General features: G+C 50.6%; 10 protein-coding genes across 10 annotated transcripts; 5 read left to right on the top strand and 5 right to left on the bottom strand.

Moving 5' to 3' along the window:
* Positions 1 to 355: 355 nt before the first annotated feature.
* Positions 356 to 1,686, bottom strand: PENARI_c001G11128 (WD40 repeat domain-containing protein; the record flags this gene model as incomplete). Its single annotated transcript, XM_022627003.1, has 5 exons — positions 356 to 376; positions 433 to 552; positions 602 to 691; positions 758 to 1,470; positions 1,572 to 1,686. 5 exons carry the CDS (start codon positions 1,684 to 1,686, stop codon positions 356 to 358), a joined length of 1,059 nt encoding a protein of 352 aa, XP_022493724.1.
* A 4,024-nt stretch (positions 1,687 to 5,710) lies between these two features.
* samB (MYND-type zinc finger protein MUB1) lies at positions 5,711 to 7,585 on the top strand (the record flags this gene model as incomplete). The annotated part of the gene is made up of 1 exon (XM_022626371.1): positions 5,711 to 7,585. The coding sequence occupies one exon, from the start codon at positions 5,711 to 5,713 to the stop codon at positions 7,583 to 7,585; it is 1,875 nt and encodes a 624-aa protein (XP_022493256.1).
* Positions 7,586 to 8,293: 708 nt separating this feature from the next.
* On the bottom strand, positions 8,294 to 9,672 carry PENARI_c001G02224 (uncharacterized protein; the record flags this gene model as incomplete). The annotated part of the gene is made up of 6 exons (XM_022626287.1): positions 8,294 to 8,929; positions 8,984 to 9,134; positions 9,196 to 9,212; positions 9,276 to 9,329; positions 9,394 to 9,453; positions 9,505 to 9,672. The coding sequence occupies 6 exons, from the start codon at positions 9,670 to 9,672 to the stop codon at positions 8,294 to 8,296; spliced, it is 1,086 nt and encodes a 361-aa protein (XP_022493412.1).
* Positions 9,673 to 10,288: 616 nt separating this feature from the next.
* On the top strand, positions 10,289 to 12,821 carry PENARI_c001G05534 (MKT1 family protein; the record flags this gene model as incomplete). The annotated part of the gene is made up of 6 exons (XM_022626569.1): positions 10,289 to 10,712; positions 10,824 to 10,921; positions 10,978 to 11,907; positions 11,958 to 12,436; positions 12,487 to 12,679; positions 12,732 to 12,821. The coding sequence occupies 6 exons, from the start codon at positions 10,289 to 10,291 to the stop codon at positions 12,819 to 12,821; spliced, it is 2,214 nt and encodes a 737-aa protein (XP_022493709.1).
* A 350-nt stretch (positions 12,822 to 13,171) lies between these two features.
* PENARI_c001G10920 (protein disulfide isomerase family protein) lies at positions 13,172 to 14,376 on the top strand (the record flags this gene model as incomplete). Its single annotated transcript, XM_022626987.1, has 2 exons — positions 13,172 to 13,694; positions 13,802 to 14,376. 2 exons carry the CDS (start codon positions 13,172 to 13,174, stop codon positions 14,374 to 14,376), a joined length of 1,098 nt encoding a protein of 365 aa, XP_022493369.1.
* Positions 14,377 to 14,905: 529 nt separating this feature from the next.
* Positions 14,906 to 15,319, bottom strand: PENARI_c001G04474 (heat shock factor-binding 1 family protein; the record flags this gene model as incomplete). The annotated part of the gene is made up of 3 exons (XM_022626467.1): positions 14,906 to 14,994; positions 15,083 to 15,182; positions 15,242 to 15,319. The coding sequence occupies 3 exons, from the start codon at positions 15,317 to 15,319 to the stop codon at positions 14,906 to 14,908; spliced, it is 267 nt and encodes an 88-aa protein (XP_022494011.1).
* Positions 15,320 to 16,133: 814 nt separating this feature from the next.
* On the top strand, positions 16,134 to 17,244 carry PENARI_c001G03752 (EBP2 family rRNA-processing protein; the record flags this gene model as incomplete). Its single annotated transcript, XM_022626420.1, has 2 exons — positions 16,134 to 16,896; positions 16,955 to 17,244. 2 exons carry the CDS (start codon positions 16,134 to 16,136, stop codon positions 17,242 to 17,244), a joined length of 1,053 nt encoding a protein of 350 aa, XP_022493125.1.
* Positions 17,245 to 17,558: 314 nt separating this feature from the next.
* On the bottom strand, positions 17,559 to 18,805 carry PENARI_c001G00401 (pseudouridine synthase PUS4; the record flags this gene model as incomplete). Its single annotated transcript, XM_022626146.1, has 2 exons — positions 17,559 to 18,712; positions 18,772 to 18,805. 2 exons carry the CDS (start codon positions 18,803 to 18,805, stop codon positions 17,559 to 17,561), a joined length of 1,188 nt encoding a protein of 395 aa, XP_022493619.1.
* Positions 18,806 to 20,298: 1,493 nt separating this feature from the next.
* Positions 20,299 to 22,362, top strand: PENARI_c001G05294 (uncharacterized protein; the record flags this gene model as incomplete). Its single annotated transcript, XM_022626543.1, has 4 exons — positions 20,299 to 20,503; positions 20,580 to 20,839; positions 20,911 to 21,069; positions 21,121 to 22,362. 4 exons carry the CDS (start codon positions 20,299 to 20,301, stop codon positions 22,360 to 22,362), a joined length of 1,866 nt encoding a protein of 621 aa, XP_022493082.1.
* Positions 22,363 to 24,008: 1,646 nt separating this feature from the next.
* On the bottom strand, positions 24,009 to 27,765 carry PENARI_c001G08531 (uncharacterized protein; the record flags this gene model as incomplete). Its single annotated transcript, XM_022626803.1, has 4 exons — positions 24,009 to 24,043; positions 24,095 to 27,391; positions 27,440 to 27,627; positions 27,692 to 27,765. The coding sequence occupies 4 exons, from the start codon at positions 27,763 to 27,765 to the stop codon at positions 24,009 to 24,011; spliced, it is 3,594 nt and encodes a 1,197-aa protein (XP_022493115.1).
* Positions 27,766 to 27,902: the final 137 nt, after the last annotated feature.

The raw sequence follows: 27,902 nt of genomic DNA, 5'->3' as shown, positions 1-27,902 counted from the left end.
AAATTCAAAAAGGGGGAGGGGGAAAGGGCATCGAGAAGTCGAGAAATGGAGAAACCAGGTCACGGAAGCATCAGACACCATCTCGCTGTACAACCGACAACCCAGCTCGCGCTCTCGTCATATCCAAACAAATATTGTGTCATCGCTATCGTTTGTTCGCCCGGGACAGGCTCCCAAGGCGCCTCCACCTCTTCCTATCGCAACCGATGTCTGCGCCGAGTGTGTGGGTGTCCCAAGGGATTCCCCGGTTGATTATTATCGTATGGCGGAGATTCGAGCCATCGAATCAAGTAAAAAGTCGAAGAAGAGCATTGCAGAATGATCGACACGGGGTATCTTGCGTTTTGTTTTTGGTTTACCAGGCCCAAACCTTGAGCTGTAGAGAGGAGAGTCGTTAGTAGGTATTCCAAGGCAATGTCGGAGGAGACTTACGAGAGAATCCCAAGATCCAGTGCACAGACTGATGCCGTCGTTGCTGACACCGAGGCAGCTCACGCGGTTGTCGTGGCCGCTCAAGGAACCAACCTTGTCACCGCGGAGAACATCCCATACCTGAATTGATATTAGTTGGGTTCGGTAAATAAATTCGAGATCAACGTACCTTGCACTCGAAATCGTCATATCCTGCGAAGAGTAACCGGCCAGAGACGGAGAAGGCAACGGAGGTGATACCGCACAGAACTTGGTCGCTCTGTAAGAAAAAACAACAAATTAGTTTCCGTCCAATTCAAATCGAGTCGTAGCACCAAATAATTACCTGGTAGATGTTAAGTTCGCGGTCGGCACGGATATCGAACAGACGGCAAGAAGTGTCATCAGAACCAGTACCAAAGGCGTTACCATCAGGGAAGAACTGAATAGCGTTGATGTCGGACTCGTGTCCAGCGAAAGTCTGAACGGCCTTGCCGGTACGGATATCCCACAATTTGGCGAAAGCGTCGCAAGCACCGGAAACAAAGATGTTCTGGTTTGTCGGGTTGATACTGATCGACATAACATCACCGAGGTGGTCGGCGAACTCGGTCACCTTGGATCCGGACTCGATATCCCACAGCATACAGGTCATGTCACCGGACGAGGTAATGATGCGGCGGTCGTTGATGAAGCGACAGCAAGAGAGATATCCCGAGTGTCCGGACAGCTCGCGCGCGACACGAGTCGGGCCTTCGCGTGAGGACAGGTTGTAAATGGAACAAATATTGTCGAGACCACCGCATGCCACGTAGTTTCCGCTCGGGGCGTAGGCACAAGTCATAACCCAAGAGGAGCGGAGGGGAATCGCATGGACCTTGTTTGTGGTGTAGGCATCCCAGATGATGAGCTTTCCGTCCTGCGAGGCTGAGACGAGGTGGCGGCGGTCGGTGGACCAGTGCATAGCGTAGATCTTAGCAAGATGGCCCTTCAGCGTCCGTCGAGGCTTCATGCCAATTCGTGGTAGGGCATCGGTCTGGTCCTGCGCGACTTGGCGGACTGGAAACGGGGGGTAAAAGGTCAGTCACGGTGAATCAATCTCGCGGGATGCAGCACCTCCCTGTCACAACCTGGACGTGACAGTGGATAAGGGGACGTACGGGAAGAGTCGGCCAGCTCATCCTTTCTGCGCTTGATCTTGTCCTTCAAACCCTCGGCTTCGCGCCTGGCCGCGGTGATCTTGGCCTGCATCTGCTCGCCGCTCATATCGGCCATTTTATCAGGTCGCCCAGGGAAGTACAATTGAAAGTGAAACCGAGAGGAGGAAAGGAGAAGAAAAGAGAGAAGAGCCTCAGGCTTGGATCATAATACGGGGGGGGGAAGAATGGGAGAGGAACAGGGGGTGAGAGGGAGAGGAGGCGTATTACCGGCTAGTGGTAATCGATGACATCGGTACCATTTATAAGCCTACTTTTTACTGCAAATTTTGAAATAAGTAAATAGATACTACAATTCATTCAGTTATTGATATTGTTGTATTCAATCCGGTCTTCGATCTCAGTTTGATGTTCTTTGTTCTTCAAGGTGGCGGCCGGCCAAATTCACCCTGTTAGACCAATACACATTCAATACGGAGTACTTCCATACACACAGTCCCAGGGTACCTGAAGGTCTTCTTTTCTTATATTGATATCAGAACTGAAGCTGACATTATTACGGAGTACATGGGTATGTACCTACATGTAGATACTGCATGTATTATATTAGGGGCTCAGGGGTGGGAGCCACTCCGGAAAAAACACGCACCACCAATAAGACATCTCCTGATAGTCTGAATTCAGGACCACACGGAGGAATCAGTGGGAAATTGTGGCACTATGGATCGGCTTTGGTGCTAAGGTCACTAGTCTCGAAGATTCAAGACATTTTCATAACCTTGGATTACACTTAGTTAACCGCCGCGGCTCTCAATTTCTCGCGGCTATCACTGACATCTCTTTTCTCCCTTGCGTCAATCCATTTTTCGAGTTTTGGCGGAGATTGGTTAAGTCCGCTATGGAGTCCAATGTATATTGTGCATACACTAGCCTAGTGGGACTATGTAGACTTACAAACATGTTATAAGTTACTGGCATCCCTTATACAGGAGGCCTAGATAGTATGCAGAACAGAGGGACACGGTCCCTCAATACGGGCATGCAGAGTATCGTAAGCGCATTTCATCTAAATTGGGGGCTTCCAGTCCCCACATCGCCGATGCTCGGCTTTCTAATTGCTCCTTCATCTTCATATACTCCTCCTACTCCATACACATATACACAAATAAGATGGACAAGGACATGAAAGACACGCAGGTTCGTTACACTCCGGTTTACATGTACAGTAATGACACCGCCAAGATCCCCGCTCTGGATCTACATGGACCCCAGTGCAAATCCTCATCTGCGGACATATAGGAGATGACTTCGGCACGAGTCATGGGCAACTGAAACCAATGCTTTGGATTCGGAGATAATCTCGCTTGCTAGAATCCATTGGATCAGAATAACGCTGACCTGTCGGTCCAACATGGATTTGGCTGTATGTACAGTCATGATTCAAAACCTCGGCCCAGGGAGGCGCAACCAGTTCAGCCCGGGGCTGAAAGGCAGCTGTCAAACTGAGATCATCGAGAGATCAATGTTTCTCCCAACCCCGGAGCCCTGGAGAATCTAGGCACTTACTAATCTCGGACGTCAACATGGATCTTACTACCAATGGCATTTCAACTCTCTGACCCTGGTCCATGTTCGACGTAAGTCAGCTAAAAAGAAAGCAAAGATATCGGAGTACAAGAGATTATCTTCCTATCTGCGTTACTATATCCACGCCTTCGGCCTCATGGAGATCCAGCCCCTCAAGCCAGGACCAGCTATAGTTTGTGTTATATCCACCTCGAGTCCTGAGCTAAATCTCCTGGCTGGATCTTTTGATCCAAGAAGGGCTATGGGGCTTATCTCAGTCATCTGATCGATCTTCTCCCAGGCAAACGGCGTTGCTGGTTACTCAGATGGCCGGCGATCGGAAATCGATATAGGACGATATGCTTTGAAGAGCATGTCCTGGCAGCGAGGTACAGAGTTCTGTGCACAAGATTAACGTATGCATTGAGCCCCTTATACGAATCTGTTCCTGTGATCTAATATATTGAGTTGTATGGTGCATTAGTAACCTCTTGCATTCGATATTTAAAGGTCAGGAAAGGCGCCACTCCAGCTCCTTGGCAAGATGTTCAGGTGATAATGAAAGTCAATTTAATACGTTTGAACCAGCGAATAATGGTTGATCCCCCAGAAACCGTATTGCACTATTAATTCTTAGATAACCCCGCTACGGTACACTATTGCAGACATTCATTGTTTACTACGTTGTATAGAATACAAACCACCGAAAGTAGGCTGGAGAGCCCCTTTTCAAAGGGGATTATGATATGCATAAGTGGACCAAACGCACAGTTCACGCAAAGCCCATTGTCACGATCGAAGACCAAAGTCGACAATAAGCCGAGAACTAGCCGTTGAAGCCTCTAATTGAGGCCGATCCTGAAAGTTTGAGGACGGAGCTCGGCACAAAATAAGAGGGACGTTAGAACCGAGCTAGAGGCTAGAACTGCTGATCTTCTGGAAAAGGGGCCCAAACAACCACCCGTATCCTCACTGTAGTGCTCCCTCTCATGAGACAAACATCTTGAAGCCCCGCAAGTGCATAAGGCGGATATGGCTTCCCGGCAGTTCGAAGGTGTTCTAATCTTAGCCCGTCTGTGCGCCACACAGTTGCAAGCGCGTGTGAACCCTGTCGGAGATGTGATAGAGGCCCTTGGGGGCCAATGCTATTGCTTCTGCGGGGATTTTGGGGCTGATCTTACGCCTCTTAACACTTGTTGCTAAGTTTAATTCTCTCAAAACTGAACATCCCTGTCCCCAGGGCTGATGAAACAGCGTCAAGGGAGTATCAGAGTGTGTTCGGCACGTTAGTACTGGTCAACTCCACATGATGATATTGGCAGGAGAAGGACCAGGCTAGACTGGGCTGCCGTCTGTTGTCCTTGTACTATTGCCTATTGGACAGGGTATTCTGCTATAGTGTGTAGGCACGTCTCATACTTGGGTTAACCTAATGATATACGAATAGCACCATGCAGCAGTATACATACAGATAACTCCAATCCCTTGGTCTCGTGCTCCGGTGCATTTTCGATGTGTTGACGTCGATAAAATTTAGATGTAGCACAACACATTTCTCTTGTCGATCCATCACTTTGGATATGAGGCTTCAGTGACCCCGAGTGTGGGGTGTTTGGGGACATCTTCCAGTCAGGAGAAATGGCCGAAGCTATTTGAATAGCTCGTAGGAGTCATTGGTGGATTCGTGTGCTGGTCACTACCTGAGATCTACAGTGGCCTCCGCTCGTGCCGAATCGAGCCCGTCATACATGTAATTAATCAGGCGGCATCATGTTTGGTGATCGCTGAGTCGAAGTATTTGATCTGACATGGAAATCAAGGATAAATAGCCCTGTGACTAGGCACACTTATGCCAGCTGGTATGTTAAGGGATGTGTGATTCATCCTGGTGGTAACAGGGTACTCAATGAGAGAACCATTTCAGTAAACAATAGATGGAAAACAACAGATAACAGAAAAGAGAGAGAGAGAGAGAGGTGCAGAATATAACACAAGAATAAAAGACAGATAGCAAGCAGGACCAAAATAGCCAGAGTACAGTGGCCAAAATAGCCCTGGAGAGAGTGGCGGGTATATCGTAATATTAAGGAGGCACCTGACGCTCTCCGCTTTCGCCTTCTTGAAACCTCTTCCTCCCACCCCCCATCGCCATCCCCATCTTTATCGCAAACTCCAAGACGACTCAGTTCTTCATCGGCATTCTGCCTTTCTTTCCCTTTTTCTTTCATTAAGAGCCCTTGGGACCCCCGGCTTCTGTCCGGCCTCGAACCCTTTCGCCCTTTCTGGGAGTCATCGAATTTTATCGCCAGCGAGCCCGTCGGTGACCTATATACCGTCGCCATTCGTGCGCCTGATGTCTTTGGTTTGATTTCTTCTCCAATCAGCGAGGAATCCCTAAAAACAGTGGGCATCATCCCATTTGGTTAGGGGGCTGAACAAAACCAATCCCGCGTCGGACATCGTCAAGGTCCTCGCCTTTTGCATCTCTTCGCCCCTATATGCTATTTTGCATATCCCGGCTCTACTACATTTAGCACCTCGTTTTTCCCGCTGCGTATTCCCGTCCGTCATTCACCATGCGGGAAGTCAACTTTAGTATCCCCAATGTGAACAAGGCCTCGGTCAACATCACAACAACCCTCTATGACCGCCGTGCCCTTGACTGCACATCGACTCTACCGCTCATCAACTCTCTTAACCACCTTGCGTACCTCACAACCTCCTCCGCCCGGATTCGAGATATTCTCACCGTCGATGGCGGCATCGAGCGACTCGTGTGCATCCTTAAGGAGGGCCGAAGCAAAGATTTGATGGAAATGTGGAAATGGAGCCTCGCTTTCCAGTGTGTCGTGAACATTGGCGTGCGTGGCTCCGAGGGTGTCCGGACTCGAGTTGTTGAAGCCGACATGGTGCCGGTCATCGCCACCATTCTCAGCAACTACATCAAAGTGGTGGACAAGGTGCGATCTCGCAATGGACCATCAGCCGACACCGAGGACAAGGAGAATGAGGAGTCGTCCAAGGATGCCAAATCCAGAACCCACACAGAGCCCTCTACTCGATCAACCCGTTCCACCCGTTCCACGCCCGCCTCAGCGGATACCCAGATCGAGTCACACTCCCAAGCCGAGTCACACCATTCTCGCCGACAAGCCCCCCCTCCGAGTATCGAAATCCCACAGCCGTTCTATCAGGATAGCCAGCCCACCGATTCCGATGCCATGGATGTCACGACTTCTCCTCCCCGCGCGCCCATGACATCGCCCCCCGAACGCAGTACCTTTGGCCAGGAGGCCCACAACCACGGGCGATTCCCACGGGCTGGCCATAGCCTGCGGTCGATGCAACCTCTTGCCACCGCCGTTCCCACTATGGATACCGCAGATGGATTTGGACTGCGCCCTGTGCGGGACGCTGAGCGTCTTCCTAGCATGCTTCCTGGTCTGCAGACTGGAATCGTCTCCCAACCCGACTCCCCGACCACTCCAAGTGGATCTCTCCACGCACAACCCCGCCACCTACAAACAGCCGCCGCTAGACAACGCCCTTCAATCCGCCAGCAGATGTCGGCGTCCGGGGAATCGGACGACGCCAATGGCGAGGATTCTACCATGGGAGAAGATAGCACTATGGGACAACCCGCTGAAACTATCGTCGGACTTCCCAATCGGATGGAGCTTGACGATGCTGATGAGAATGAGACAACGATGATTGATGATATGTCTACCACCCACGACCTGACAGTGACCGATCCCTCTGAGGAAGGTGGCCAGGAAGTGGAGACCTTCAACATCGCTCATCGGTCTGTCGATGGCAGCATCATTAATAACGAAACCACCCAGGCCAATGGCGGATTGGGTCTTTCTCCTGCGCAAGCCACAAACAACCCTAATTCTCCTACCCTCGCCCCCAGCCCTTACGCCTTGTACCTCCGTGACCGAAGTGCCCCCGCAACCCAAGGAGTGCTGACAACCATGCCTCGTGATGAGGACGTCCTGATGTCCTTGCAGCTCTTGGCATACGTCTCCAAGTACTGCAACCTCCGTGAATACTTCCAGTCCTCGCATCTTGTCCCGAAGTTGAAGATTGATCGTGAACTCCATCTCCTGGATGAGAATGCTGATCTTTCTTCGCCGGTCGAGTTCGAGGAGGAAGAGGAGTACCTGCTTCCCGAAGACCTCAACATCTTTCCCTTGGTGGAGAAGTTCACTGTTCGACATCACTCCAAGGACATGCAGTACTGGGCATGCGTGGTCATGAGAAATCTCTGCCGCAAGGATGAAGCGAGAGGTGGCATTCGCCAGTGCGCCTACTACAAGTGCGGCAAGTGGGAGGTGTTCCAGCGTCAGTTCGCCAAGTGTCGGCGCTGCCGTCGCACCAAGTACTGCAGCAAAGACTGCCAGAAATCAGCATGGTTCTACCACCGGCACTGGTGCCACACGACCCCTTGATACGACACAATCACCTGAAAGGAGTTTCATTTTTGATTTCCATGCATACCGGCTCGCATAGCGTCATATCCGTCACGCGTCTCCCTTATTCTGTTCCAAGGTCTCACATCTCCCTTGCGCATGGCATTTCAAAATCTGGCGGCGTTTCCAATTCGACCCGAAGATACCTCTTACATGTTGTCTGGCATTATTTTCTTTCTTATTCCCTTTCTCGCACAGCTTGCCTTGCATCTTGGTTTATTGACGTGAGGCCCTCATCTGCGAGCCATCCTTTTCATTGCCCATACCATTTTCTTTTAAACCATCTGTCATGACTGTACATCTCATTCTCGCGCTGGGAATTCTTCCCTCTGCTTTCGTCCCCTCGGGGGCTATTACGTTTTCGCTCATAACTAATTGTGTGCTGTCACGAGTTTCTTATTTGTCAGTAGATGGGCAGCATTACCGACAACTTCAGCCGCATCCCGGCCTTCTGAAGCATTTCAATCTGGTGCGCATCTCATCTATGATTCTGATTTATGTTGGAGGTTTCTCTGCTGTGTATTTGCACTTTGCCACAACGGCACCGGCGTTCCATAATCCATTCTCATTATTCAATCATTCACTGTTTCCTGCAATATGCTTGAATACATAAGCCCGTAAGCTAGTAGCTAGTGTCCGTAACAAATCGCATATCCTATACCACACCACATATCACATATCACCCCCTCATTCATCCTTCTTAAACCCGTAAGTAGCCTCCAACCTAGACATAAGATGCTCATGAGCAGTCAAAGGCCTCTTCCCAGCCTCCAAACTCCCAGCGCCACCCCCAAACCCAACAATGCCCCCCTCCCCAATGCCCCCAGTCCTCTCCCGATGCAAACGAACAACCTCCCCAGGAACAGGAACCAACTCCGTCGTATCAACTGGATGACAAAAGTAAACAAGCGTGTACCTATCCTGAGGATCCTCACTCCTCTGCTCAGCTAACGGAAAAACAACACGGTGCACTGTCGACTTGAGCAACCCGTCCGTCCAGTAACTCAACAGATCACCGATATTCACCAGGATTGGTGGGAACGGGTACTTCTTCTTCTCTGCCTCGCTGCCATTGCCGGGGATGATGGGAACGGGTGCCCAGGTCTTTTCCGGTGTTAGGATTTCTAAACCTGGTTGGCCCGGTCGTTGGAAGAGCAGGGTTACACTGCCGTAGTCGGAGTGTGCGCCTGCTCGCACATCTTTGTCGTGTTTGTAGCTTTTTGTTGCTTCGCTTTTTAGGGATGGGTAGTATAGGTAGCGGAGGATGCTGCCAGTTGGACCTGTTGTTGGGTCGTGCCGGATTGTGAAGAAGTCTTCGTTTATCTGTGTTGTGTTAGTGTTGGTATATATAGAGGGGAGGAGGATGGGGTTGCGCACTTCCAGGCCCAAGGCTAGTAGAGTCAGGATTCGGGTGCAGGTCTTGTTGCAGAGACCGGCAAAGTCGTTGATCTCGCTTTCGTGTGGCTTCAGTGAGGGTGGGAGTGGTTGTTGGGCTTTGCCGTCTTTGAAGTCGCCGAAGTTCATGGCTCTGTTTGAGGGCTTAGCCAATGTGCCGGTTGTTAGTTAGTAGTTTAGGTTTGGCTGCATACTCTTTGAAGTCGCCTGTCTGTTTTCATAGTCAGTATCGTGATGTGTACTCTATGGAGTAGGGATACAAGTTGTGACTTACCCGTTGATGCTCGGGATCTAGCGTTTCGATATGCATGCCAGACCAACCGCGATTCTAGTGAGGTCAGCCTCTGTTTGGCTGTCATATATATGTATGCTGTAGGCTCAAGGTGTCACACATTTGGCTCAATCCGGCATGTTTCCTTCTCAGCTGCGGGAGATGCAAAGAACTTCTTTGACTATATAGACAGTTAGACATCATATATATCGTCATAGAGGTATAGGCTTACCAGTTCAAACCCATGATCCACATCTTCAGCAGTAAAGTCAGTGCCCTTGCTGTTGACATACAGGAAGCCATACTTGGCGGCGGCATCCAGCATTGCCTTCCCCACGGCGGGGTCGTGGGGATTGGAGATGTCAATGACAGGGAGCTCGATTGGGGTTGGTTCGGCCATTTTGACGAGGTTTAGAAGAATAGTTACAGACTGGAGGCTTAGGTGAATATATATAGAGAGATGTGTTGGTGGGCCCGCGTATCGTCAATATAAATTTGGCCAATCCAGTTGTCTCTTCACTGGCTCGGCTCTCTTAGTTTCACCCTTTCCGAGCACAGGCGACATCCGACTACCTAGGAGTAGATAACCCTAAATATCATGATCTTAAACGTAATTGGATCTGTGTGATATGACTTCTACCGTGCCTGTTTCTATTTATACAAGTAGCTTCCAAGGTTAGATATGGAGATTGGAGATGACTTCATGATTATGCGCCCACATGTGCTGAAATCTAGCATATTTCAACTAACTACAGTAAATAATAAGGGAAAACAACCATACTGTAGTGGCATAGTAGAAGGGGATGTGATACAGGCAAAAAAACAGGCTAACTCCGCCTTCCCTTCCCCCTCGTGCTCACCCTCTCCAACCCCAACCACCACAGCTTTCGTCGCATTCTCGAGCTTTCGATCTGCTCTCCTGACCTTTTCATATCTATCGCTATCTATCGCCTGTCTTCCCTCTGGGCTCTGCTGTCCGGCGCCGGCCGTTCTTTTAGCCCGTGACAGCTCCAAACATGCCGAGTACCAACCCTGAGCTCCACGCAATCGCATCAACTAACCTCAATCCTCAATTAGTCCGTCCTTTTGATGAATGGGCCGTGACCCGCGCACAATCCCTCCCCCTCTCAGCTTTGAAGGGGGCTATCGTCGGTATCGATGCATCGCACTACATCAACCAACACCTTATCAACCAGTCAACCCGCGAAGCCCTCCTGGGCGCACTCGGCGGCTTCCCTTTCGCCCTGAGGACCAACATCGAGAAGGAACTACAGACTTTCAAGAGCCTCAGCGTCGCCTGCATCTTTGTATTCAACGGCCTTGATTTCGGCAAGAAGGAACAGCGCCCCCAACCCACATCGCCGCGGTCTTTCGAACAAGCCTGGGATCTTTATGACCAACAGCAAGCCGATCAGGTTGTCGACGCTTTCAGCAGTGCTGGTATGATATCTTATTATTCGTCTTTTTTTCCTATCGGCAGTCCCTCGTTCTCCCCCATCCACTGGACTCGACCAAGCATCCCAACAACCGCTGACCCGAAGCAACCCCCAGGAACCCCACCCCCGGAGACCCTCTTCAAGTTCCTGCAACGGATCTTGACCCAAAATGGTGTCGAATTCATGGTCGCGCCCTACAGCGCCGCGGCTCAGGTGAGTAGCCATTGTGTCATGGCCGGGAATGTAATCTGACCAATGCATCCGAGCAGCTCTCCTACCTTGCCCGCGGTCCCAACCCTGTAGTCGATGCCGTGTACGCCCCATCCGAAGCTCTTCTGTTTGATCTTGACAAGCTGGTCACCCGCATCGACACCGAACCCGCGCAATTCTTCTGGATCACGAAACAAACCTGCCAGGAAGAGCTGGGTCGACTCACAAATGATCAATTCCTGGACTTTTGCTTACTACTCGGATCTCCCTTCCTGCGTTCTTTCCCGCTTTTCGAAAACCCTGCCTATCCTGGCAAGAGCCCCAGCATTCGCGATGCTTTGCCAATGTTCAACCAAGCCGGTCGAAGTGCCTTGGCACTGTGCGCCCAGTTTGAAGATGATCGTCGCATCCAGGACATTCAGTATGGAGATCGATACAAGCGCGCATACATGATCGTGAAGCATCATGTATACATGGACGTAGACGGTCGTGTCGGACCCATGGACCCGGAGAATATTTCGTCAGACATGCACGAACTCATCGGACAGCGGCTCCCCGAAGAGCTGTATTTCTATCTATCCAAGGGCATTATTAGCGCCGATGTGCCGAACTTCCTTACATCTGGTGAGGTGCGCGCCTCATTACCGTTAGGCACTGAAGATACCGAGATCTACCGCTCGCTCGTGGGTGACATTTTGACACCTATCCGGACTCAGTATATCTGTTTGCTAGCGAACTCGCTTCACCGTTTCTACCAGACTAAAGTGATCACGATTCATCCGTGGTTCGACGACAGTTCAGACAGAACAATTAACCTCAAGGGCATTCCCTCGGTCAAGGATACCATCCAGCCTTGGAAGATCCTGGGCGAGAAAGCCCCTGAGAGTGTCAAGAAGCTTCAGGCTCCTCGTGGATCTTTCAAATTTGCTGTGCAAAGCTTGAACGACTCTGACTTTGTGTCCAAGTCTTTTGCTACTAAGGAGTCACCAGTATGTTATCCAAATATGTGACGCTGATCAATTGCTAACCAAGACCAAAGCGCCTTTCATCGCAGGAGGATATCTTATCTAATGTTATGTGGCGCTTCTTGCAGCTACGCGGATATGTTGACGACAAGCACAATCTCACTACGTGGGGTAAGAGTCTGGAGCAGGCATTGTCAGCTGTGGATCCCGCAGACAACCTCGAGGAGGCTATCTTCATCGCTTTCGAGATGCTCCGCCTGGATCTTCTCAACACCAAGCCCTGGTTCTCGCAAGTATCTGGCGGTCCCATGCGAGGATCAGAAGAAGATAAGACTTTCAACATGCTTGTTTCCCGTGTTGCATGCGTTGGCAAATTGCAGCACAAGAGCATTGGATATTCTGGTCCCCTAAGCCGTCAGCTTCTTTGCTACCGCTCCTTGATCTCCGAGGTCCGCTCTGCGCTCAGGAACCTGGTTGAGGTGGTATTGACTGGTATGTTGCTCGGTGGTGATGCTGACCGGGATCGTAACGACTGGAATGAGATGGCTATCAAGTACGTACCCAAACCCCCAGTGATTTATATATTCTAACATACCTATTTAGGCTTCCCTTCATTGATGATAACGACTGTGGACTTGGAATTGCAGTCCGGACCTACCTGGACGATCTTCCGTTGCAAGCAAATCCAACCTCTCCCGAGGCCCGTGCCGATGTGAAGGCAAAGGGCAAGGAATGGTTCCAGCACAGCGAGAGCTTCACTGGGAACTTGGATCTGGCCTTCAAGCTATGGGATGCGGTAAGTGCTGATAGAAGGTTCGATGTCGGACAAAAACTGACGTTTGATAAAGGTCTACAAGGGAGCACACAATGCGGGCAAGGATTTCGCGGATGTGAAGTTCTGGGACGACGCGAACAAGTGGCTCTCGGAGAGACGATGATCTGATTAAGATCAAACAGCTATAACAACCAACCACGGGGATCTCGGGCTGCAGGGCTCGCAGTTGAGAATCACGCCAGAAATTCGCATCGTGATGCCTCCAAAAATGCGATACCGGCAATTCTCTAGTGTATTACTATCTAGTAACAGACTAAAAAAAACTAAGAAAATATGAGAAACCCGATCCTATCCAGACACTTATATTGGCCGATGTCGTATTGTAGAGATCGATGATCTGCGGGTGGAGACACCAAGTGGCCTCTTCCGTATTGTTTTGTCAGCCAAGCGTTAACTTCAGGACTCCGCCAATTCATTGCTCACTTTCTCCAAAAATCCCCAAACACATTCACAATGGCACGCCTGAGCTTCCTGCTGGTCGGTGCCCTCACAGCCCTCAGCGGCTTCGCCAACGCAAGCTCCGCCGTCAAAGACCTACTCCCCAGCAACTTCGATGATGTCGTCCTGAAGTCCGGCAAGCCCGCACTCGTGGAGTTCTTCGCTCCCTGGTGTGGCCACTGCAAGACCCTCGCCCCGGTCTACGAGGAGCTCGCCCAGACCTTCGCCTCCGTCCAGGACAAGGTCACCGTCGCCAAGGTCGACGCCGATGCAGAGCGCTCTCTGGGCAAGCGCTTCGGTGTCCAGGGCTTCCCCACACTGAAGTGGTTCGATGGAAAGAGCGACAAGCCCGAGGAGTATAAGGGTGGCCGTGATCTTGAGTCTCTGTCCGCTTTCATTACCGAGAAGACCGGCATTAAGCCTCGTGGCGCCCAGAAGGAGCCTAGCAAGGTTGAGATGCTGAACGATGCTACTTTCAAGACTACTGTTGGTGGCGATAAGGATGTTCTGGTTGCTTTCACTGCGCCGTGGTGCGGACGTGAGTTATACTGCCCATCTATCTAGCTCTCTATTTATCTTCAGATCTGGTCTGGACTGATCTGATCTAATTGTTCATCCGCTAACCATCCCAATCACTCTAAACAGACTGCAAGACTCTCGCCCCAGTCTGGGAAACCCTCGCCAACGACTTCGCCCTCGAGTCCAACGTCGTGGTCGCAAAGGTCGACGCCGAAGCCGAGAATGCCCGTGCCCTGGCCAAGGAGCAAGGCGTGACCGGATACCCAACCATTAAGTTCTTCCCCAAGGGCTCGACTGAACCCCAGGCCTACTCCGGCGCCCGCTCCGAGGAAGCCCTGGTCAAGTTCCTGAACGAGAAGGCCGGCACACACCGCGCCGTCGGTGGCGGTCTCGACGAGCTCGCTGGCACCATCGCTGCCCTGGACAAGATTATTGCTGAGGGCGTCGCCGCTGGCAAGCTCGACAAGCTCGCTGCTGATGTTAAGAAGGCTGCTCAGGGTCTGCAGGATAAGTACGCCGAGTACTATGTCAAGGCTGCCGAGAAGCTGAGTAAGAATGGGGAATACGCCGCTAAGGAGCTCACTCGTCTCCAGAAGATCCTGGCCAAGGGTGGTTCTGCTCCTGAGAAGCTGGATGATATTCTTTCGCGCAGTAACATTCTCCGTCGCTTTGTTGGCGAGGAGACGCATGATGAGCTTTAAACGACTTGTTCGTGTTTGGATGTTATATTCGTTTGGGATTTCTTGGCTGGAAAATTTCTATTAAGCCTGGATTCCTGTTGACCATGTTGGATTCAGCCTATGAAAATATTGGCTTGATGTTGTATACTGTATGAAATGAGAAATCAAGTACCAACTCAAGGCTCTTGCCTTTACGAGTATACTGCGAGTGTACACTGGTACATGCTATGTGAATAGATCATAGATCCATGATTCAAAGGAAACAGATAAGTTTCTTCCGTATGAGGCAATCCGTTGTTTGATAGTAGGGTATCTTGAAATCGAATCGTAAAGCATAAGAAAAAGCCGCATAATAGCAGATGCCCATGCCGGTATCAAGAAAGAAGAAAGCAGTATGCTATGAATATGATACAGGAACCAAATTGGAACCTGATTAACAAGATGTGCAGTACTGATCGCCCTGCCGCCACCTAACGCCATGCGAAACAAAAAAAAGCCCAAGGAAGCCGAGACGAAGTCGAGCTGGAGTATGGACAAGTGGCGAGTATGCTTATTTGATTGGGGTTGGGGTCGCAGAAGAATCGGAGGATGCAGTGAGAGAAGCCTCTAGTTCGTCGAGGCGTTTGGTCATATCGTCCACTGTATAGGTATGGCGTCTCCGGTTAGTTATTGTCGCAATTGGAGGTATAGAAGGAGTGTGTATAGATGGATGGTGGTAGAGACGTACGCTTTGCAAACATCTCTGTGGAGACATTCTCGAACTTGCTTTGGAGCTGGTCTAGCAATTCGTCAACGGCCGCGGTAAGCTGGCCTTGGGCATCAGAGTTCTGGAAGGTCACTTGTTTAGTAAGGCGAACAGTGGATGCAATTCCCGGATGTTACATACCGGTTGAGACAGAAGAGACTCGCCCTCTGGTGCTGGGGAGAGCTTCTCTGGAGAGGGAGACTTGGGATCTTCGGCCATTGTGGACTATGTACAACTAGGACAGGCTGCTTGGGAGGCAAGTAGACCTCGGGAGATGAGGGCTCCGGGCTCCCGCTGGTAATGTATCTACCGCCTTCCTATTACGCACTAGATCTGCCTTGCTCTAGAGAGCTATAGTGTGAGTATACTATTAGGAGATTACCTTTTTGACACGACTAATTTGCATAATTTGAAGGAAATATGGGGTTGAATGTTCTACTTTACTATCCCTATATCCAACAGCGCAATATCTAATATATATAGAGAGAGAGAGAGAGAGAGAGAGAGGAGACGACGTCAAGAAAGAGGACATGGAGAGTTGGAGAGTGTATTCCAAGCATACAATTGCATTGATCTCACTTGTAGTGCAGGTTTTATGGGCTATTGGACTTATTGTATCTGGACTGGTTCTTCCACTCTTCGAGGATCAGCCGCTGTTTTCGCCCTATTTTGGCCTCTCTTTTTTCACCTCTTTTTCACCCGTTTCCATATGCCTCGGGTTACAGTTGTTTAAAGATGGTGGGTTAATCATGTAGGAGTGTGAAAGGACTTATGGCCTATGACTTTAGTACTGTAGTGAGCCATGGAGTTATAGGACTTGATAAGCTACCGGATCAACAGTATTCCCGGTATATTACCACAAATGGACTAGCGGAGTCTTATCGGTCACGCTAACCCAGTTAGGACTGGCGCGATTTTAAAAAAATCCCGTGGACTCTGATGCGGGTTTGATACCGACTCGTTTCCTCTCTTGTCAATTCCTTTCACATCCCCCAAATACCATTATCTTTTTGTTTTCTCACAAAAAGACACAATGGTTAAGCGCAGCAAGCTCATGCAGGCGCTCGACGCCCACAAGGGTCGGGACTACGAGGCCGAAAAGCAGAAGAAAATGATCAAGGCCGCCGAGAAGAAGAAGGCCGGCAAGAAGGCTGTTGCCACCCCTGAGGACAAGGTTTCTGAGCAGAAGGAGGAGCAGGAAGAGGCTGAGAGCTCCGAGGCCGAGGAGGAGGAAGAAGAAGAGGAAGAAGCCGACGAGGATGAGGAAATGGAAGACGAGGAAGCCGAAGAAGACATCCCCCTCTCTGACCTCGAAGAAGACGAGCGCGAGGACGTCGTCCCTCACCAACGCCTTACAATCAACAACACTGCCGCCATCAAATCCTCCCTCAAGCGCATCTCTTTCATCTCCGCCCAGACACCATTCTCGGAGCACAACTCGCTAGTGTCGCAAGAGCCCATCGATATCGAAGACCCCAATGATGATCTGAACCGCGAGTTGGCCTTCTACAAGGTCTGCCAGGCTGCCGCTACCACTGCCCGTGGCCTGCTCAAGAAGGAAGGCATTCCCTTCACACGGCCGGGCGATTACTTCGCAGAGATGGTCAAGGACGACGAGCACATGGGCAAGATCAAGAAGAAGCTGTACGAGGAGGCTGCCGGCAAGAAGGCCGCCGCTGAGGCTCGTCGCCAGCGTGATCTGAAGAAATTCGGCAAGCAGGTCCAGAATGCCAAGCTGCAGCAGAGACACAAGGAGAAGCGCGAGATGTTGGAGAAGATCAATACCCTCAAGAAGAGTACGTACCCTCTATATACCTATGTAACAGTCCCAATTGCTAACCTACTTTCTCACAGAGCGCAAGGCTGACAGCTCTGCTCCTACCGATGACGCTAACGACATGTTCGACGTTGCCATTGACGAGGTTGCCAAGACCGAGAAGCGTGGCAATGGCGAGGGCGGCACTCGCAGCTCTAAGCGTCAGAAGAAGGATGCCAAGTTCGGATTCGGTGGCAAGAAGCGCCATGCTAAGAGTGGCGATGCTACCTCCAGCGGTGACCTGTCCAAGTTCTCTGCTAAGAAGATGAAGGGTGGTGCGAAGCGCCCTGGTAAGAGCAAGAGACACGCTGCGAAGGGTCGCAACTAAGGGCTTTTGTTGACTGCATTTGTACTTGCATCCTGTAATTATTTCTTTTTCTCTGGGTCTGGATAACCAAAAAATGGCAATTTTGATTTATTATTTCCATGCTTGTGAAACAAGACTTAACGTTATACGTATTGTCTGTCGCTCTTTAGACCTGTAATTGGACTCGCTGCGCTCAATTCCTTTGCAGGGCAAAGTGACACAGCTCAATCCCCAAGCTAAAATTCAAGAGACAGTTGAGTCATTACATTGATAATAATACAGATGGCGAGTATATGTACAGGATCTTTAATTTTCTTCAAGGCTCTGCCTCAAGTCTATTGCTGAGCAGCCACAGCCTCGGCGTTGTTGGCTCTCTTCTCCTCCCACTCGCCTAAGAACTTGGCAACCTTGGGTCCCCAGACTTCCTCGCCAGCCTCGAGGTCCTTATACTCCAGTACCTTCTCAGGGTCAAGCTCGTAGTCACCCTGGCGACTCCGAATCAACTCGCTCATGTACGCAGAGCTGCCGACGGCTTTGCCCAGATCATGCGCAAGCGAGCGGACATAGAAGCCTGAAGTGACAGTCATCTTAATCTTCACAGCCGGGGTCTGGGTCTTCGTCTGCTCCGTAGACGCAGCAGGAGTCTCCGTGGCCGCAGGCTCGGCAGCAGCTGACTCCGACGCCGCGGGTGCCGCCTCGGTCTCCGACACCTTCTGCTTCTTGCTAGCTTCAGCGCTATCCTCCTTCACCTCATCCGAAGGAGGCGGTGACTTGCGCTTGGTAGAAGATGAAGCCTCAGCCTCTTGACCGGCAACGTCACTCTCCGTCGATGGAGCGGCAGGCACCGAAGCATCCTTATCAAGTAGCTTCTCAGCAACGATCTTCTCATCGCCGGTCATCTCCTGCTCAGGGAACTTGAACCCATGTGTGCCAGGCTCATACCACTCCACAATCTCCATCTCCAAAACCTCAACAGGCCGATGCTTAATCTCAATAGGCGGCATTTTACCCTCACGCGCATACTCATAGAGCTTCTTGCCATCAACCCGCAGTGCAGAGAAAATAGGCGGCTGCTGCATGATCTTCCCACGGAATTGAGCAAGCGCCTTCTCAACAGCTTCACGGGTGACATGTTCGTAAGGGGCCCGGCGGACGATTTTCCCAAGGCGGTCGTAGGTATCCGTCTCAGCGCCGAAGCCAACAACAGTCTCGTAGCTCTTCGTGCAAGCCAGGAAATCCTGCAGCGACTTCGTGCCCTTTCCAATGCCGGTTATGAGCACACCCGTCGCGAGCGGGTCTAGGGTTCCGCCGTGGCCAATCTTGACGTCTAGGCGCTGGTGGCGGCGGCGTTTGCGCTGGAATTTGCTTTCACGTTCGCGGCGCGCGCGCTCTTCCTCTAGCCATGGCTGGAATGTTTTCGAGGGGTTGAAGTGTTTTTGGAGGGTGCGGATCACGTCGGCGGAGGTGACGCCTTGCGGCTTGTGGACGGCTTGGGGTGATGTTAGATTGGTGGCTCTTCAGGTGGGTTCGTATGGCATTGGAGCTTACCAAAGACACCTTCGAGGATCTTCTCGCCGGACATTGTTGTGCGGAATAGTCGGAAACCTGGTGGGAATGGCATCTGGGAGGTGGTGGTTCCAAGGTGGGAAAAGATATTTTGGTGATCTGGACCCGCCTTGGCGTATCAGAGCAACTACCAATCTATACAATGTTCTATAAGGTAACCTATAGGTATTTTTGGGTGTGAATATATACCCCAAGAGATATACATAAGGGTAATTCAGATGAGCATGTCTCGAATATATCTTTATCCGTAGTGAGCTACATCGCCATTGATCTACACACTATTTGTGGTGAGATATAGACGACGAGAATCACCGAGTAGCATTTCTTTCTAATCAAACGATAAATTCCTTTTCCAATTGAATGATTAGATAAACCGTAAAAATGGATATTTCAGTAGCTTACGAACTCTTTCTATTGTCTCCAGAGCCATGAAAGCATGTAACTGAGAAGCTGTTCTATCTCCGAAAGAGCCCAAAATCCCTCCCTCGTAAGCTTATATGCGAGACAGATATAGTTACCTTTACGTCGCTAGTTACAAAGGATTCTAGGAGGGCAATAACATTAAATATTCACGGTTGATGGATCTTCCATCGCAATATGCTCCTCTATCTCACGTTCGTCGAGGGTACTAGATTATTTGATACAACAGGGGTCATAACTGTGTATATGCAGTGCCACTGATGAAATATTGGACAGTCTCTACACGAGAGTCTTGAAGTAAATATACCGTTTCATGCATTCTCTCGCCCTCCTTTAGCCTCTCTTTTTTTCACCTCTTTTTACCCATTTTCGAGGAGTAAAGATTGGAAGAAGCTTTTTGTATACTGAAGGTAAGTATCACCTCAGTATTCCTGTCAAATTCATCTTAAGGCAGAATTTGTTCGTTTCTTGGTTACAGATTATATCGGCACTCGATAAGACGGAATTGTAGACATGAGAAGAACCTTTGGGTTCAAGATGTAACTGTGAAAGAATATTTAGTTTAGCACAAAACCAGAGGTAGTGCAGCTTCTGCCTGAGACATCTAGGTCAAGATGTTCCAAGGAATAGACACTATCTACGACATCCTTTCAGAAATATGCAAGCGTCTTTTCTTTCATCTCGGAATTGAGCTTCTATTCTTTGTTGGGTTGTTCTTAAGGTGAGATGGGGAGTTTATGACGGATGCTCAAGATTTGCACACATAATTGGAAGTTATTCGTTGAGTATCGTATTGAAATTGAGCTCACAATAACGTTTGCCTTTTATATTCATTCTGAGTTTATACTCGACCGCTCGAACCTTAAAATGGGATGCACGTGATTATTGCCTGACACATCAGGCAACATGAATGGTATGTAATAAATCGCGGTAAGTCGTGTATGAGTAATACCAGCGATGACCTCGACTGTTGACAGCCTGGAGATTCCCCTCTAACGTCTCTCTTCTCCTGTTCATTTTCTCGGCTCTTTCAATTTAACTCCTTCCAACCACCTCTATCTCCATGTTCCCCGCCATGCCGATTCCACCATGACGTCCCGCGAAGAAGCCGTCCTCCTTCCCATCGATCCCTCCATCACCGATGAGAATGATTGGTGGGAATTCAGCCTGACCGATGTGAAGGTCATGAAACCGGGGAAGATGCTCTATGCGAACCTTCTGGATGCTAGCGAGCAGAATCCAGTGCAAGTGATCGGTGTGCTGGAGCAAGTTCCCAAGTCCCAGACACATCTGGGTGCGTATTGATTGAGTTACGAGGCGTTATACGCGCGTCTACATACCAGATTGCTGAACAGTCATTTTCTCATTAGTGCGCGAGGACAACGAGCTTCCGAAACGCATGATTATCGACGACGTTACACACTATGCCTACGGTCAAACCGAAGATAAAAGCATCGAGCTTTGGGTTGCCGGTAAGGCGGGATGGTACGACATCAGTCTGCCCGCCAGAGGCTTCGTGCCTACATACAACCGCATGGTCCAGGCCATTGACATGCTTTACTTCCTGATTGATAGACATCAGCAAGGGAAGAAACAAATCAACCCTTCCTTTCGGAGTCTTTGTGAACAGGTAAGCTCACCCTGTGTCTCGGTGCTGCGATCTTGGGGATGACATGACGTCTAACCTTCATTTGTTGGTAGTATGTCTACCATTCGTATGGCGGATGTGAAGATCGTCAGCAATCAGCCGAGGTTTTCGGAACACATGCTTCCTTCTTGTTGCGCTGTATGATCCAAGGCGACGGAGACGTGGACTGGAAGTCTACGAATGTCTTTGTTCATTTACGGCGCCAATTCAATGTAAGTACAAACCTTATGCACGAGCTTATAGGGGTACTGACATCAGCCAAGGATGAATATAAACAGCTCATGGAGGAGCTCTTTCCCTCATCCGATGACGAAGAGGATGCATCCAAGGATGAACCTGAAGTGTCAACCCCACGACACGACCCCGCTGCAATCTCAAAGTCACAAGCCGATGCCGTTTACCAATTACTTAAGGACCTCAGACAAGAAGGTCACTTGGCAAAGCGTCGGCTGCATCTCGACCTTCTGACAGAACGCTTGGCTTCCCGATTTTCTTTCAGCAACGATGACGCCGAAAAGATCATTGCAATCAGAGCATCTGCTGTCCTCGAAATGATGGAAGAAGAAGACACACCCGGCTTCAGATGGTCTCGCTATGTCATCCATCGAGAACTCACAAACGCAGCCTCGAAATCCGTCCCTCTACCTCGAGAACTCTTAACACCGTTGAATCCACTAGAGGAATCCAGCGATGACGAACGTTATGGCCGAACCCAGAAATCCGTGCTACGTCCCAAAATGAACTCAATCTCTAACAAAGTCACCGGCAAGCGGAACCGCAACGCCTCCACAAACCAACAAACAATCGAATCCAATGACGAAGACGAAGACGATCTAGATGACATGGATGAAGATGAAATCGAAACGCCCAGCAAAACCCGTGGCCATGAATTGATCAGGGATCCCTTCTCAACCTCAAGACCTCGGACCCGTTCATTCCTATCCGCCTCCAGTAGCGTTGGTTCCAGCACTCTCATGAAGAGCCTATTCAAAGACAACATTCCGAAATCATCCGCAGCTACATCTGCGCGTACTGCAAAATCAAAACCAAAGCCAGATCCAATCTCAGTCCCTATCCCCACCCCTGAGTCCTCGCAAATACTCGATGGATCCGGCGACGAGTCCGACTCTGATACATGGGTCTGCCGCATGCCTGGATGTGAAAAGGTGATTACAAACAGCAACAGAGAAGAGCGCAAGAAGGTCATCGGTGACCATGCCGGCGAGCACGAATGGGAAATGCAGATGAAGGTTGAATTAATGGAGACGGAGAGACGGATGCATTCCGCTTTCCCTGTTAGTAATCTCATGCAATACGTCGTCGACCAGCATGTTCAGCAGATGCGAACTGCTTTCCCGGAGATGTATTCTGCGCCCCAGAACGGTGGCCAAGAAAACGGCTTGGGCCGGGCCCTGGATGCTCCCTCTAGAAATGGAGATTCCACGCCTGAAAGTCAGGATTCAGAAGATGAGGAGATTGAAGATCTTGTGAATGGCAATTCCTGAATTGATCCTTTTTCTTGGCTGAATCTACGATCGTTATGTGTCACGAAGCCCATTAGGAGAGATGGGATTATGATTTCACGAAGATAAAGGGTATTTCATATCGGACTACCACCGGAGGAATGAAGATATCTCCTATATCTACATAATTCTCCCCTCTTCTCTCCTCTCTCCCTCTCTTACTCTCATACGCTCAGGTATGCCACTTCCCTCTCTATCACCACTAACCACCAAATCTAACCATCTCCACCACAGATACGAACCAAACAACATCCTCTCTCTCTTCCCATGAACGGTAGAATAAAGGTGTTAGGAGCTAGAACAGAAATGTACCGGGCAGATGGCGTTCTACGGACTAACACTGAATCTCGCTAGACATGGACAGGGACCAGCATGGTACAAAACGATGCCTACATACGATGAGTATTGCTCTTTGCTACAGAAATATAGTTGCTGGCTGTCTATACTTTGCTGGTGATTATTTTTCGGAATGGGCATGGATCTCCCCCATTTTTTCTCTCTACATACCCCGTGGTAGGTGGAATTACAGTAGGCTTCAATATAGCCTTTCTGAGATAAGATAGTACTGTAGTCTGTTGGTTTTTGGTTTTGTTTATGTGTAGTATGGTCTTTTATATTGTTCCTACAACAGGGGTCATAAGTGTGTAAGCAGTGCTATGAAGTATTGGACGGGTTATATGATTAAGCCTCGAAGCGAGTGTAACTTTTCATGCATTGTTTTCGTCCTGCTTTGGCCCATCTTTTTCGCCTCTTTTTCTTGCCCATTTTTGGGTGCCTCGGGTTCAGTATCTAGATCAAAAAAAGGTGGGCGTGGAAAGGACTTATGGCCCCTGTTGTATAGTTGTGAAATTGGGAGACGTGAAGAGTATGATGTTTTGATGTAACGTTAAGTTATAAGTTACTACACATAGGTCGGTCCAGAAACACCATATTTAAGCTGATAGGCTATCGATGACGGTTTAAGAATTTAAGAGCAAGACATGCAAAACGTACGGAAAAGATGAAAGACGAAAACCAGACGAATGCATACCTCGAAGTCCAGATGAAATCTCAATTGGACGAAAAGTCTAGATAGGGGAAGAAAAAAGAATAATAACAAGAAATGAAGTACTTCAAACACAAACGCTCAAAATGTCAAGGCCACAGACCACAGAGTGTATGCAAGGACGATAGACAGTCAAAGAAGGGACCAAAAGAATTGAAGAAGAGATCACGTCTGTATGTACATGACGGAAAGTAAATCGGGAGGAGAATCAGGAAGAGAAGTAGTTTTTTCACTCGGAGGGGTATACCAAGAACACATGCCACATATATCACACCACGTAGAAGACAAGAGAGAAACAAGGAGATAAGGTACAGGTAGGGAGAGAGAGAGATAAGAGATAGGAAACAGATGGTTGAAGGAGGGAGATGGGAGGCCAAGACACACACACACACAGAGAGAGAGAGAGAGAGAGAGAGAGAGAGAGAGAGAGAGAGAGAAAAGAAAACTAGATTTGAAGATGCTTATGTAGTGAAGTGTGAAAGGTAGAAAAAAAGGGCGAGCAGGCGGGCTCGAAACAAAGTGGTGGAAAATGAAGCGAAGAATATCAGTGTCAGGATTCCTGCCCTTTTACCGATGGAATTGTTTATTGCTGATGGGCGCTGTGGGCGTCAATGAGAGCTGGTGTCTGTTAGTTTATTATTCAAAGTTGAATTGAGATAGGTTACTTACTCTGCAGAGTAGACGCTTGTCCCTGGCGCGATTCGCAGGCACATTGGAGCGTATTTCCGTCCAGGAAGTCGAGCAATATGCTGTTGGGCAGTTCCTGCATATCTTCCTCGGGTAGACAAGGTTTCCGGAACTCAGTGAGATGGTAGCGTTTGGTCATGTTACGGGTGGCGGCGTCGTTGGTGCCGGGAGTGAGAACGACGAAACCATTTTCGTCGATGCGCATGACTCGTCGCTTCCAGAGTAATGTGTCTGGGAACTGGACATTGACTTCGCCGATATCGATAGGCTCGGAAGTACGAGATGTCGTGGATGTCGGGGCCTCGCTGGAGCTGTTTCCAAATGTGGGAGTGTACTCTTCTTCTTTGACTGGTGAGCTTAGGGCACCAATGATGCTACGACGGGAAGTCGATGTGATGGATGACATACGGCGCATGAGGCGCGAGGCGCGGGATGCCTTCTTGTCTTCGGAGGTAGGGGATGCAGATTGGGCAGGTTCACTAGTCCTTGGACGAGATGACAGAGAGAGTCGGCTTCCAGGGCGAGATGACGATGGACGACCAGACCCGGTAGATGACATTGACATGCTTCGGTCCTCAGGACGGGAGGCTTCGGCGATTGACGCCTGGGATGACGGAGGCTCATCAGCCATCTCGTGCTCAACAGTCAATGGACTGGCGTGGAGGCCGAGAACGTCAGACTCCGAGGGTTCACCTCCAGAGGAGCCGGGGGAGATATCTGAATCGCGCACAATGCGGGCCGTCACGGAGACTGAGTTTGCACGGCGCATGGCATCCACAGACATCCGACGAGGGTCGTGGCGTGGCGGAGTGGTTTCGTTTCCGCTGGGCAGTGAGATAGACGTGCGCTTGCGAAGGTTCTCAAAAGATGAGGCGGCCGACGGTCCAGACACGGTCGGACTCGAGCCCATAGGAGTGCCTTCCCGACTCGAGAGCCTCTCTAGAGCCTTAATACGACTAGAAATGCCAGAGGAGACATTGATCTTCTTGGCCATGAGTACCGGCGTAGGGGGGCCATTCTCACTGTAAGAGCTAGAGACCGATCTTCCTACTGCCAGCGCGTGCATGGCTGACGGGGATGCGGCAGAGTACGGGCTCGAGACAGCACGAGAGCTTCGCCAGCCATGGTCACCACCGTTAGGGGACTTGACAGAAATCGGTCTTGCCTCCTGAACAGTGGCTGATGTCAGCTCCTCCATGAAGGAATCGTCAGAAAGGAGGTTGTCGTCGTCAGAGTACTCCGGGGTGGGTACTTGAATAGGCTCCAAGTGGACCCGCCGCCTCTGGTCCAAGGGAAGAGGCTCAGCCTTTTGAGCAGGTGAATACTCAGGGGCGACTTCGTCTACCGGGCTAGGCTCGACAGAGACAGAAATGGGCGCGACCGGAAGCTCGTTGTTGGCGCTTTCAGGAGGGGTGATAGAGGGAGTGGCAGGAATGGGATCGGATTCAACTGGAGCAGGCTCAGGTGTGTCCAGTGAATCTGTCACGGGTGGAATAGAAAATTGGAAATGCGATTGGGGGTCTGATGCCGATTCTGGGGCCTCGGAGGATTCATTTTGAAGTGGGACGTCGACATTGCTAGGTGGGGCAAGATCAGGGATTGCGGAGTCCTCAAGGCGCGTTTCAGCTTCAGGGGGTGCCTGCGATGTTTCGGCCTGAACAGTCTCAACAGGTGTATCAACGCGTCCAGAGACTGTAGTATCAAGGGTAGGCGACATAGGCGAGGCTGGGCCAACCTCGGGCTCTGCCACAGGAACATCAGCCGTCGGTTCTGGCTGAGAAGACTCGAGAGGCTCGGAAGTCTGCACTACTTCGGATATTACGGCAGGCTGGTCCTGTGAAATAGACTCAGAAATAGCCTCCACGGCTGCTTCGGGAGTAGGTTCCACAGCTTCTAGAACAGGTTCGGGGGTAGCCTCAACTGGCTCAGCAGGGGGCTCAACAGTCGGCTCAGGGGTAGACTCGAGCATCGATTCAGGAACAGGTTCAGGTACAGGCTCGGGGGTAGCCTCAACTGGCTCAGCAGGGGGCTCAACAGTCGGCTCAGGGGTAGACTCGAGCATCGATACAGGAACAGGTTCAGGTACAGGCTCGGGAGCCAAAGGAGCTGCTCCCACCGGAGTATCTGGTTGATCTTGCTGAACCGTTTCGGTCCCAGGCCGTTCAAATTCGAGTTGAGGAGCCTCAGCAAGATTCTCCTTATTGTCCTCCAGTTCCTGAACCTCCTTCTCAGGCTTCTTTCCCTCAGAAACTTGCTTCTTCTTCTTCGTCTCTTCGGCCCGCTTCGCCATATTCTTCTTCCTCTGCTGTAGAGCCTTCATCAACCGCTCTTTCTCGGGACTCAATCCCGAAGAAGTAGACAAAGCCCCTAGAGACTTAGCACCCGGAGATAACTGAGGCCTGGAGATAGGAATCGATGGAGGCGGGACAAGCAGAGGTGGAACTGGTGGTACACGGCTAGTAGGCTTGACGGCGAAGGTGCTTCCCTGAGATCGAGGACGAGGGGCATCGGGGTTCGGCTTCCGCACGGAAGAAGAGCGCATATTGGTAGGCAGGGACGCGACAGGCCTCTGGTCTGCGTTTCTAGTGCTGCCCGCTGTGCGGGGTCTTCCACTGCTATCGACAGACGGCCTCGGTCCCAGTTTGACCTTTGGAGTGAATCCAGCGGCGCGTTCCAAATCTCGGAGTGAGGGACGCGCGGATTGAGTAGACATACGTGCCTCCTCTGACGGACGGGGGAATTCATCGAGGATATTTCGGTACCGGGAGCTGGAGCGTTCGAGGTCGCTTGACTTGGGGGACTGTGCTGCCGAGGATGATGCGCTCGGGCTTCCGCGAGGTTCACTGGGACTTCTACGAGACGGAGCTCTCGAGCTTGCCCGCGATGGCGGGGGCATGGGTTCAATAACAGCCCTATCGCTATCTGGCGACATCGTTTTTAGTTCCGGTGGGGTTTCTTCAGGGGGCGGCACTATGGTGGCTTCGGATTGGATGCTCTCTGATCGTTGATGGTTCGCAAGATGGGGAGGTTTTTGGGAATGTTGCACCGAGCTTGGGGCCTCATCCCTGGTGCCATTTTCCTCTGCATCCTCTGTGATTTCCATCAGCCGGCGCCGACGGAGGGAGCTCGACGAGGAAGTGATAGAGGTTGAAGCGGTGTGAAGGAGACATGCGGACGACAGGGCGCTTTCGGTGAGATCGGAGGCTTTAGACAAAGGGAGCACGGTGTCGTTCGGGGTAAACTTGTCGGTGACGGAGGTGAATTGGACATTGCTTCGAGCTGGGAGATGTTAGACTAATGCAGAATGCAGAGTGACTGTGCGCGTACCTTGTATCAGGCGAGATAACCCCTCCGGCATATAGCGAATGATCACTTTTCTGCGCCGATACTGGAGGAAGCCGTAGAGCGGCGAGGATTCCTCATAACCGTCAATGGCATTCCGGATCTCGGGCACCCCGCCAGTTCCTCGCTCGAGCAGGGCGACTTCATCTCTGGCCACATAATGCAGCAGAAACCTGAAACACAGGGGGTCAATAACGTGTCCCTGTCACCCGAAACGGTTCATATAGGGGTACTCACCACCCACCGGCGTCTGCCAGAGCACTCTGGTAGGCTTCAACGACAGCGGCGGTATCTAGCCCATTCAAAGACATGGTGTGGACCGCATGGAGAAGGGTAGGCGCAAAGCCGAGGGGGGAAATATAAAGGAGAAAATGTTCTAGGCCGGAGGAGTGTAAATGGCGCGGGAGGATCGGATCTCAAGATCGCGATGTGCCCAATCAAGGCGTCT

Source organism: Penicillium arizonense (assembly GCF_001773325.1).
Source record: "Penicillium arizonense strain CBS 141311 chromosome Unknown PENARI_contig001, whole genome shotgun sequence".
Taxonomy (NCBI): Eukaryota; Fungi; Ascomycota; class Eurotiomycetes; order Eurotiales; family Aspergillaceae; genus Penicillium; species Penicillium arizonense.
This window is presented reverse-complemented; position numbering and strand designations above follow the sequence as displayed.